The sequence below is a fragment of the Microtus pennsylvanicus genome, chromosome 5, assembly GCF_037038515.1.
Source record: "Microtus pennsylvanicus isolate mMicPen1 chromosome 5, mMicPen1.hap1, whole genome shotgun sequence".
NCBI classification, from domain to species: domain Eukaryota; kingdom Metazoa; phylum Chordata; class Mammalia; order Rodentia; family Cricetidae; genus Microtus; species Microtus pennsylvanicus.
In genome coordinates, this window is record NC_134583.1 from 79,578,603 (window position 1) to 79,590,740 (window position 12,138).

General features: G+C 46.3%; 1 protein-coding gene across 1 annotated transcript in view; it reads right to left on the bottom strand.

The window, feature by feature from the left end:
- Positions 1-507: 507 nt before the first annotated feature.
- The window catches only part of Tcerg1l (transcription elongation regulator 1 like), a 180,240-nt gene continuing 168,609 nt past the window's right edge, over positions 508-12,138 (bottom strand). Inside the window, exons 10-12 of the mRNA XM_075972609.1 lie at positions 9,483-9,572; positions 5,053-5,171; positions 508-1,682 (exon numbers count right to left, since the gene is read on the bottom strand). Of these exons, the coding sequence (XP_075828724.1) occupies positions 1,526-1,682; positions 5,053-5,171; positions 9,483-9,572 (366 nt within the window). The 3' untranslated portion in view covers positions 508-1,525. The remainder of the gene's footprint in view (positions 1,683-5,052; positions 5,172-9,482; positions 9,573-12,138) is intronic.

Here is a 12,138-nt window from a genome sequence, read left to right on the forward strand (position 1 = left end):
CGTCCACTGGTGTGCTGATTACACCAGCACCTGCAAAACCTGCCTTCGACTGTAGATCCTGAACCTCAGGAGGGTCCACGAGCCCCCCCAGCAGAGAGGGGTTGAAAGGTTGAAGGGCATAGGTGCGGAAACCAGAGCTTACCATGTGGTGTGGATGCCACCACCGCGAAGTGCGTTCTAACATGTGTGAGCTCTATAGGAAGGGAGCTGAGGAGGCTGTCGGTGTTCAGTGTGGAGCAAAGGCATCCTCTCAGAAGAGGGACTCCACAGCCTTGAAGTTAATAAGCTGGCATTCAACAATAGAAAGAACTAATCTGCTGAGATTTTACCAGGGCTTGTTCCAATCCATAGCAGCAGGCAGGTATAGGGAGTCAGTCTGTCGAAGCAGGTGTTGGGGGTCAGGGTCTGTCCCAATTAGGTGTAGAGAGTCAGTCTGTCCCAAGCAGGTGTAGGGAATCAGTGTGTCCCAGGCAGGTGTAGGGAGTCAGTCTGTCCAGGCAAGTATAAGAGAATCGGAGTCTATCCGGGCAGATATAAGGGAATCAGGGTCTATCCAGGCAGATATATGGGAATCAGGGTCTATTCAGGCAGATATAAGGGAATCAGGGTCTATTCAGGCAGATATAGGAGAACCAGGGTCTATACAGGCAGGTATAAGAGAATCAGGGTCAGAGTCAGTTTCAGTATCCTGACACAGCACGACATACACTTCTTCCCTCTGGAATCTTTCGAATCCCAAAATCTGCAGTTGACACATTTTTGCAGCCTAAGATGGTCATGGGAGCCTCAGCCAGAAAACATGCTGGTTTAAAATATTTATTGATTAAAAAAAACTTTAAAATCTTATACAAAGATGATGAGAAAAATCTCATGCAAACTCTGGGCATACAATAAAAATAACTCAAATAGTAATATGATGATTTTGTACAAAATAATTCTTTTTAAGAAGGACCTCTGACAGCCGGCGTGGCTCCCTTTTCCGCTGGCCGGGACACGCTTTCAGAGAAGCCAGTCACACTTAGCCACCTGCAGATGATCACGATCCACAAGGGTGTCAAATGTCTGGTTGTCACTGTGATGAATAAGGGGACCCATTTCTACTACTCAGGAAACAAGGGGCCTTGATCTAGGAACACCACGGGAGGCCTGCACGAAGGGGGTGACTCACAAAACTCTCGGGGAAGTTCTAGACAGTCCTTCTGCGCGGAAGCAGCACCTCGAGATGATGACGAACATTTCCTGCTTCTTCCTTGCCACAAACCTGCAGCGGGTTTATAATTTGTGTATATTACAAGTAATTTGCATAATTAAAACACTTAAGGACTCGACATCTCATGGCAGTTAGAAATGCATCGAACTGGGAACAATGTACAAAAGAGGGAGCTTCAATATGAAACAGTAATTCTCTGAGAACATCCGGCGCCCTGGCCGCCTGGGCTGTGCAGAGCAGCCGGCCACCGCCACCTCCCGTCTCTCTCCTCATGCGCACACTCAGCTGCCCGTTGTCATATTGCGTTGTGCAGACTCATCTCATTTTCCGGAGCCTGAGTCTGTTTTCCTTGTCCCGTTTCTTTAGAATAAGTATGAACTGGTTGAAAAAGTGCTCCTGATCCTTCCGCTTCTGAACAAGCCGAAACCTCTGATCCCGGCCGTACTTCTCCGCAAACTCTTTAAATGTGGTCCTGAAAGATAAAGGATTTCTGAGACTTCTTCCCAGAAAAGGAGGCCTGTTTTCCCTCAACAGGACAAACAAGCTCCCTGCGACAGGACTCCTGCCGGCTAACAGGCTGAGAGGGCTGGGTCCTGATTTGACGCATGCATATATCTCTGGCTTCAGGAACCCTATCTCTAATGCCGGTGCAGTCATGCAGGCCTCAGCTCTGTGCTCTCATCATAGGACATCACACATACTGGCACTGTGTAACAAGGCCTCCCCATCCCCCATTCTCCTAGTTGGTACCCATTCTTTCTTAGGAGCCCTGGTCTTTTTTGCGAAGCTAGTGTCCTCTAGAGACCCAGAGAGTGATGAAACACCCTTTCGGGTCCCTTAACATGGAATGTAACTGGACCTTCCTACACTGGGGTAGAGACACTGTTATCTGCTTGGCTCTCTACTCTGCTGACACTGAGCATCAAACCACGGAAAGCAGGTAGGAAGTGTTTGGTTCTCGGTGCAGCTAACATCCTGTCTCCAGACGAGGGATCCTCTGAAACCGCAGAGGCCATCCCTACCTGATCAGTGCAGACAGATCTACCAGCCATGGAAACTTAAGGTCTTCAGAGCTATACCAGAACCTGGAGAGACTGGGGTCCCAACCTGCCCAGCTCCAACATGGAGCTTCCAGGAGTGGCAGATTCAGACTGGTCAAGAGCCCAGGATCTGGCATTGGTTAACCAGCCCTCCGCCCGGTCACAGTTATTCTGTGTCTGTCACCCAGAGTTCCCACCACGGAGGATGGTTGACTGTGAACACCTAGTGTGCACAGAAAATCACTCTTTGTTCAGGAAACCATTGTTTTCTTGCTCAATTGTCTTTATAGAGAAGTTTACATTTTCCTCCACACATGTAATTATTGTGTTAAATTATTGCAGCTCTTAGTCATTTACACACAAATCACAAGAGCACATGGGTGTGGCTGTTAAAAGAACGGTCCTAGGACTTGGATCTGCATTTTCCTTTTTCTATCCTCACCCAGCTGCTAGTTCCCTGCTCTGCCCATAGGAAGCACTTGCTTAATGGGTTCTCTGAACGGAAAGTGTCTTTCTCTGGCTTCCCTCTTCTTCACTTCCTCATTCCCCCTCCATTCCCACGTCCCTGCTTCTCCTCTAGTCGGGTAACAGCTGTGCTAGCCTCCCACTTTTATTAAGGCCTCTTCCAGGTTGACAGCCCATGATGCTCCCACCCAGATCACCTTTGCGGCATCTCTGTAGAGAAACGTCATGGAAGGGGAGGAGAATGACAGCTGTATCTCAGCTATGTTGAGGGGTAGTGGTGGCTTTCTGCTGGTTCTGGGGAGTTCAGAAGGTCATCAGAGTGATGGCCATGAACCTGTGGCCACAACAAGTTGGCACCAGCCTTCCTTGTGCCCCCACAGGTATATCTGGTCAAGGAGGAATGTACACTAAGCTATCCAAGTACGTGAGATTGGCCTCTTGCTGCTCTGGTCCCGCAGGTTCTCAGGAGGGACTTGAGATGAACCATCAGAGTCAGCATGAACAGTAAGTAGCCAAGAGCATTAGAGGCCAGAGCAGCTACTGCTGAAAACACCCAAAAGAGAATGAGCTAAGCCCACCCCAACCAAGACTGACATATCTACCTCTTAGGAGAACAAGATGGCTGTGAAGGAAGAGAAAAGGGACATCCTAGAAGCAGATTTGGCTTCTTCAAAGGTTATAAACAGCTTTCTAATTATGAAAGTAATATATGCCCAGTGTGAATACTTTAATATTCAAATATATTCCACTGTAGTAAGTATTTTACTGTCTGCGTGTTTCCCACAAGTCACACTGTATCCCTTAAACACACAGCAACATTTACCTACAGCACTGCTGAACAGGAACTCTAGTATTTAAATAAGAGATTAAGCCCATTTGATTTCTCTTACTCATGTTCTGTGTGTGTGTGTGTGTCTGTATGATGTGTTGGGAATGTATTGTGTGATGTTTATGTAATGAGGTATATGGTGTGTGTTTGTGTGTAATGAGGAGGTGATTAGATGTGTTGTGTGTATACATTTGTTGTGGGCTTTGTGTGTGTGTGTGATGTGTGTGGTGGGGTATATGGGATGGGTATACGTATGTGTGGAGAGTTGTGTGGGTGGTATTGTAAGATGGATGGTACATGATGAGTGTGCTATGTGTATATGTGTGTGTTGTGGGGTACGGTATGTGTGTGTTTGTGGTGTATGTCACATGTGAGGTGTGTGTATAATGTGTGCAGTGGGTGTGTATGTGTGAGTTGTATGTGAGATCTTTCTCCAGTATGTACACCCTATGCCCCCTCTATCTTCAGGACACATTGTGAGGTTCCAGGATTGACACTAGCACCTACCAATGGGGGACAGAGAATATCAACCAAAGCCTTCAACAGCAAAGCGAGGTGACAGCTAGCACTGTTGAGTGCCTTGGGCTGCTCAGGGAGTAAGGGCCACACAGCAAGATTTCATGCTATCCCCTCCGTCACTTTTCAAGGTCAGTATAGTTACCTCCATCCAGATGAGACCATAAAAACACGTGAATGTCTAGCTCCTTATTCCCGAGTCTGGTCAGGCTGGAACTTAAATAAAGGTTCCAGAAGGAGATTCCAAACCACTTCTGTGCCTGCCTCCCTCTCATGACCACTCCTGGGTAGATAAGCCGGGCCAGAACCTGACCCAGTACTCGAGGCTCTTTGACTGGAAACCACCCTTACAGATGACTAGGCATACATTTGGATTTTCCTTGGCATCCCCTGAGGTTCCAGCTGCATTCAGCTCTATCCTCTGGATAGGCAGAATGATTTGGGGAGCAATGTGCAGTCAGTATTAACTGTGAACTCAATTATGGACCAAACACATTACAGACCATACTATGAATGCCCATGTCTTCGCAGAAAAGAACAACTAATATTCACTTCAAATATAACATTGCTAGTTACCATTGAAATAAAAATATATAGGCTGGAGAGATGCCTCTATAGTTAAGAGTGCTGACTAATGAGGCCTGAGGACTGGAGTTTGGGCCCCATGTTGTAAGTCAGGTGTAGCCCTGCTCAGTTCTATACCATATCACTGAAGAGACGGAGACAGGACAGAGACAGAGACTGGATCACAGAGTGGGGGCCACTGACCTTTTGAAGTCTACAGCAGAAGTACAAAGACTATAGCGGATTTCCCAGAAAATCTCAGTGTCTGCCAGACTGAGAAGTACCAGCTTCCCAAATGTTCTGTTGTTAACAGGTCTTTAGAGTAAACGTTTCAATGTCTTTGAAATATTAGATGTAATGAAGTAAGTTCTGCAGTAATGCCACATTTCTGGCCCCAGAAAACAATTGGTGTATGTCTCTTTCCATACCTGGGTGATACTTTAGATTCTTCTAGAAGTTTCTTGAATTCTTCTTTGGCTAGCAGCAATTTACTTTTCCTTTCCTTGTATTCTTCTTTTATTCTTGTCTTGACGAACTGTTCAAATATCTTAAAACACATACATGCATGGAAGAAAACCATCATAAAATTGAATGTGAGAAATAAATTCCTATATCCTCAACCAGGACAAAAGTCCAGCATCTGAGGAAAGTGGTTCTTTGTCCTAGCTATAAGATCTATAATGGAAACTCCTGTATTATAATATTGTCCACAAGACTGTGGACTCTAAGGAACAAACCCCAGTTCCCACAAGGTCCAGTGTGCTTCTTCCACACAGCCAATGCTTCTGGGCCAACTATCAATCAGGAGTCCTGGAACAGATTTGGACAGCTCTGTCATGTTCCAGAAGCTAGGAACCCTTCATCTGCATCCCCTCCTCATTTTGTACTTTGATGTTTGCAGGACACATAACCCACCAACACTCATATCATCATCAAAGCATTTACATGACTCTTAATCTTCTAAACCCCTTTCCTGTGGTTCTGCGATTGGCCATGGAATCTCTAAAAATGACACAAATTTGTAAACATAAAGACTCTGGCATCTCTGAGTCACACGCTCAAGTCTCCAGGAAACCTTACTTCTACATGTGGGACTTTGGGGCATGAAGAAGACTCAGGGTCCACCAGGGCCCTCTCTCAAGGTTGTCAAGAGATGTCTAGACTGCACCAACCATCAGCATAGAAATTACCAAAGAAGGTAACTGACCAAAAGTGTATTTTGAATAACCAAACAGCAAACCTTGCTCCCAATCTAGAGCATAAGAATACTGTCTGGTGTGCAAATCCATTCAACCCTCCCAAGCAGTGTTGTGAAAACAGTGCTGTACTGTTTTCTCTTGGGAATCAGGTGCTGCCTAAGATTATAAACCTTCTCTTTGCTACTTCCCATAGACTGTTCTTTCATCATTGTTGCTTGTCTGCCTGTTTCCCTTTTTTGAGACAGGATCTCACGTACTCTAGCCTGACTTTGAACTTGTTATGAGCTTCTGATCCTGTTGCTTCCACCTTCTGAATGCTAGGATATGCCACAGCCCCTGTCTGGCATATGCACTGCTGGGGATGCAACCCAGGATGTTATGCATGCTGGGCAGGCAAGCATTCCATCAACCGAGTTACAGACACAGCCCCAATGCTCCTTTTTGTCAGAAGACTATGCATTACTCTAACATTAGAAAAATTATTGCTTGCAGAATGAACATCAAGTCAAGGATCAGGAAGGACAAAGCTGTTCTAATCATAATGCTACCCAAGCATCCAGAACACTAAAAATTAAACTGAAGATCATTTAAATATTTATGTAAACTATCAAATAATCAAATTATCAAATAAAATTATCAATAAAAATTCACTTTCAATTTCACCAGTACAGACCATATCAGTCCACGTAAATCTGAGGTGTCCACTGGTCCCCAGCATCCCTGCCAGGTAAGGGAGGGGGAAGGGAAAAGATGGTACCTTAAGCCCATCACGGTCTCTGTCCTGATGTTATCTTACTGTTTCATACCTGTCTGTTTTGTTTCTTATATTTTAAGAGTGGGAAACAGGGTCTTACTCTGCTGCCCTGGGTGGCCTGGAACTCCCTTGATGCCCCTGCCTTAGCTTCCTGATGCCACTTGCAACCATGCCCCTGGCTCAGAGCCCTTCTTGACTAGGGACCCTTTTACAGGATGTTATACGGGAACTACTGCTTGCCTCCAGAGGACTCGGCAGCACAGAGGTGAAATATTCACGGAGTGCAACTTCAATTTTGACCATGTGCATACACATTTAAGTAAGACTACAATTGGCTTATTTTACCTTCAAGGCAAACAGTGAAGTGTGCTCTCTAGCAGACCTCTAATCTAAATAGATAGAAGAAGCAAATGCGGGGCCATTATCCAAATAAAAACACGTGGCTCCATCATCAGCCAAGTTTTGCTCTATTCATTTTAAACGTGGGCAGAAAGGTTGCCGACTGTGGGGCTGGAACATAGGAGAAATGCCCACACACCTCCCTGCCTAGAACCGTTTATCCACCTAATCAAAGGATTCCCCTTTCTCTCTCCTTTTCCTCTGTTGCTTTATTTAAGCTGCCATAACTCGACATAGCAGATATATTTCCCCGCTAACAAATTACACCAGTTTTACCCAAATTGGAGCACGACTTTTTAAAAGAGAGCACTGGCCGTTATCACGTTTTCTGTAGGCTCTGGTGTAATAAAATGAAACACTTCTTGTTACCATAGAAACCGGACTGATTAGCACTCCCCTGGCCTGGTTCTCTGTTTAGGCTCACTCCATCTCCTTTGCAGCCCTGGTAACTTCACACCAGGAGCCTTAGCTTTCCCCTGTGAAAACATTGCCACGGGAGGGCTGTGTGTATTCCATTTGATGCTTGTTCTCCAATCCATTTGTAATCTGGACTATGCTTTCTCAGAGAGGCCCAGACTCTGCTCCTTCTTCACAGGCGGTTGCTATGCCACTGATTGTACCTTCGCAGTAGGGACACGAGCATTAGACCAGGATGTTCTCTGGAGGGCCCAGAGCATAAAGACCACAAGGCTGGCTTCCTTCCCATTGCAGCACATTAAGACAGTGCTGACATCTTCCTTGGCGATTTCACAGGGATTTCTGAAATTTTTGGCTAAACAAGGGACTCTTGGTATAAGATGATTCAAGATGCAGAAGCCATGCCTAGGCAACTGTTGACTCCCAAAGCAGGGACAAATGTGACAGCCCTCTCATCTGCTCTTTCTGACCAGGGTCTATGGAAGCCCAGTCTCTAACTTCCTCGGCTGATCTGATATAGAATGCTCTGCCCTTAGACACCAGGCAGTGGATGATGGCTATTGACGTCCTGTCTACGAACCAACTCCTTCCTGCCTGGGTGCTTGCTCTCCTAGACCTCCCAAAGGATGTCACTTAGGGGTCAAACTGAAATTATCGGAGAGCCTCGAACTCAACAGGGCTTATATATTTTTTAGCTTCTTCTGAAATGATGCTAGCCTCTAAAAAGTATAAATGGCATGCAGAAAGCGAGTAGACACACACCAACAAGAAAGCAAAGCCAACCCCCCCCCCCCGATACACGCACACAAACAAAATGGCTCTTTGTAAAAGCACAGCCTATATGTTTATAGGCAGGCTTGACACATTAGCTGTTTGCAATGGCTCTTCACACACAGGCGAGGCTGCCTCGGGATCTCATGGCATCTTACGGTGTAGATGAGCTTTCTCTCCTACAAAGCGCAATTGAATTTTTGCTTTTTAATAATGCAACAAAATGGTGAAATAGTATCAATTATTAAAATCTAAAGTTTTCTTTAGCTATAGGAGAAAACACATGTAGCCAAAACTCAGCTCACTAGATTGTGGGCTTAGTGTTCTCCCATACTTGAAAGTTTTTCTGGAAAAAGCAAAAACTCTGTGAAAAGAATCTATCTCAAGTTGCTGAAAAAACAAAGGTGGAGATTCTAGCTGCCCAGTTCAGGACCCCCTACCCAACCTGTTGGAGGAAGAGTTGCTAGTTGTGCAGCAGGAGGAACTCGGGGTCCCAGGCTAGCTGAGAGCACCTGGGGGTGTCATTGAAACCATCTCAGTGTCTGCTTATAGCCACTGACAGACTGACTATAAAGTTGCATATCAATGACTTGCCCCAGTCGTGATAAGAATCTGTCAGCTCACACATCACTGGGTTCCTGGAGATCCTTGGCAATGACCCTCCTTTCTGCTAACACTGAAGCTCCTCCTGCAGTTGCATTGTGTGGGAATATACACGGGGGTGGGAGGGTCTCACGAGGAGTCTGGACAGGTCTGAGACTACAGGTATAGCTCTCTGTCTTTACAGTTCCTCCCTCCATTCTGCCTCACAGCCTTAGCTAAGGTGCGGTGCCCTCAGCCCCTCCCTGGCTCCCCGTCATTCCTCTGTCTATAGAATCTGGAAAGGCAGAGTTGGCTCTGTGAAGTTCTTCACCAATAAGCCTGAGCAGACCTCTGGCAAGTCATTCTTGTTAAGAGCCTGGTAGTGTCCACTCCAGGTCAACCTCGACATTTTCTGGAGCCTGTTTTCTGGAACGCTACCTTCTTTTTTCATTGACTCTGTTCCCTGGCCTCTCCTGGTTTCCCGGTAACAATATAACACCTTAAGTAGGTGGTAGTGTTGTTGACACACTGAGTACAGTCATTTGGAATGATCCAGGATTTGCACTTCCATCTTAGACTCAGCCATTCTCTGCAGGAGTCACAACCAGGCAGAACAGCTCCAGGCCTGAGCCTCCTCTGTCCACACGGCGACACTCCCAAGCCCTCAGACTGTTAGGGAACCGAGCAGCCTCTCAGCTCCGTTTCCAGTCCCCATCTCACCTCGCCCCAGCATTACCTGCTTGCGTTCCTCCGAGTTTAGCAGGAGATATCGTGGGTCAAACACAATTTTATGCAGTTCTTTCTCCCAAGTAGAAAATGCTGACACCTGGAGAAAGATATTCGATAGAGCTACTGTTAGCATCCAATACTGAGCCTGGAGTGCGCTGAAATGATCAATGGTTCAAAAAAAAAAGGCAGCATTAAGGCACAATGGATTCGGAGAGGTGTGTTGGGTAAGAGAGGGGGACATATCCAACATACCATGAAAATCAATATAAAAAACATTAGAAAATTTAATTTCCAGATGTCCGACACAACTTCTGGTATCTTCCAGAAGCCTGCTCTGATCCACAAGCGCGGGTTCCCGCAGGACGAGCACGAGGCATTTCACTGCCATGTCTTGAATGGTGAGAGGAGGCTCCTGGGAGTTTTCAGAGCCCTGCAGGCTGCAGCCGTGTAGGAAGGTCTGCAAACAGGCTGGTCTTGGTGAAATTTCATCTAATCTTTTAAAATTTACATTTAGCTGTTCTCTTTCTATTTTTAAAGTAAGGTTGCTTGTTTTGGGTTTTGTTTTGTTTTGTTTTTTTACAGTAGTTTTCAGATTTATAGAAAATGTGGAGACTATTACAGGAAGTCCCCATACCTCTCTCCAGGTATCCTTTATCACTGAAATCTGTCAATGAGCTTGGCATAGCACTGTAAAAACTAGATGGTCATTTTAATCAAAAGCCCTCAGATCATGTGGATTTCTTTGGCTATCTTGATTTTTTTTTTCTGTCCTAGAGTTTCGTGGCACAACGAGTCTTGTGTCTGCTGAGTTCCCCTACATTCGGTCATTTCCCAGACTCTCCTTGTTTCTGATTGGTCCCGGGAAGACACACTGCTCTGGCCTTCTCCAGAACTCCTTCAGGTTGGGGGATGACCACAGAGCCAATGTGCCGCTTCCGTCTACACCATCCCTGAGACTCACTGCTGATGGAACCCGGGCCTCAGGCTGAGGTGTGGGCCCAGGGTCCCCTGGATAGGTAGGTCACTTTTTGGCACTTTGCATACTACACCTTGGCAGGAACAGTATGCCATGCATGTAGGGGGTCATACTCTGCCTCTATGGGTGATTTGGAATCCTTCGGGTGGTATATCTCTCTGGTATCTTATTATTCAGCCTTTCTCTATGGCTGGGAAGACACCTGGGTGTGTGGTTCCTCTTCTCAGTCACGGTCCTGTGCTGCCTTATTTTTATTGCTGTTCAGCTACTTCAACTCCAGCTACCAAGAGCTCTATGGTTGTGCCACAGATATTGCAGATATTGCAGAATGCTCCTATCCTGCCTTGAAGGCATTAGTTCATTTGCTGGCTTTTCCCAAGGCTCCAGGCTCCTCTGTGCACTGCGCGTCTTAGCGTTTCAATCAGCCGACTTCTCAAAAGTCCTGGTTTTCTTAATCAGAGAACAGAAATAGAAGCCAACACCTGGGCATCGGTACATCACCGCCGAGCAGCTCTTGCCTCCAAACTCTCGGCTGATAAACAAGGGAATGTTTAAGTCATTTAAAAATAATTTGTTCATTTAAAAACATCGACTTAATATTGACTCTGCCTTGGCCCCACGCTGTGTACTGAGAATGTAGAGAAAATAAATCAAGACCCTGGTATCTGAAAGGCCCTGGTCTTGGGTAACACAGATGAGGGAACTAAGAGGCTCCCAAGGACCATTCTGAAACACAAATACTCATTCAGGCTGAGGAAGGAAGCTAGGAGGATGCTCTAGGATCAGCTGTACATGGTTGTGAAGGGCAACACTCATGAGTTAATGAGAAGGTGGGAATTCAAGGGGCTGGATGAGGTTGGGGGGGTGAAAGAACTTCTGGAAGGCTGGAGACAAGTACAGGCACAGTGACTCATGCAGGAGATTATGAGATGGCTACAGCCTCAATGTTATCCTGAGGACCATGGGATGAGAAAGACCAAGTCTGGCTCACACTTGGAGAAACCATAGAGATCTGGTAGGGGTAGGATCCTGGGCAGGAAAGGGAGGAAAACTCCCTAAAAGTTAAATCCATTCATGTTGTTTTGGTTTTCGTGTTTTGAGCATGTGTTACCCAGTTCACAGAGCCATTTATGGAGGCTGTGGAAGCTTCCAGAGATAGCAGCTAGTTGGAGGAAGTAGGTCACCATGGGAGGTCTTTGAATGGCAGGAACCATTTGAGGCTTTTGAACAGGACCCCTGGTTCCTGCTGTTTCCTGTTCCAAGGTGGTGTGAATGGTCACAGAATCCTGTCACCAAGGACAGAACTGCTCTTTCATGGGCTCCCCACTAGGGTGGAAGAAATCCCCCTGAAACCCCAAGCCAAGGTAAACTGTGCTCCTGTAAGGACAACAGTTACAGAGGCACAGAGGACTAATCCTGAGTGAGGACCCGCTTCAACCAACACATGTATGCTTGTGCATCATGCCAGAGAGATCTTCTCCATCAACAATTCTGTCTTTAATAATCAGCCTTCTTTCTGTCTATCCCACTAACCCTTTCACTGGCGAAGTGACCCAGTCTACACAGTACTTTTCTCCATGACTAAGCATGTGGTACAGTGTTGATGTCATGGGGAACAGGGGCAGAGTGGCTGGGGGAGTGACTCCCACAGGAGGATCTGGAGCAGTGATGGGCAGAGCTGTGGCCA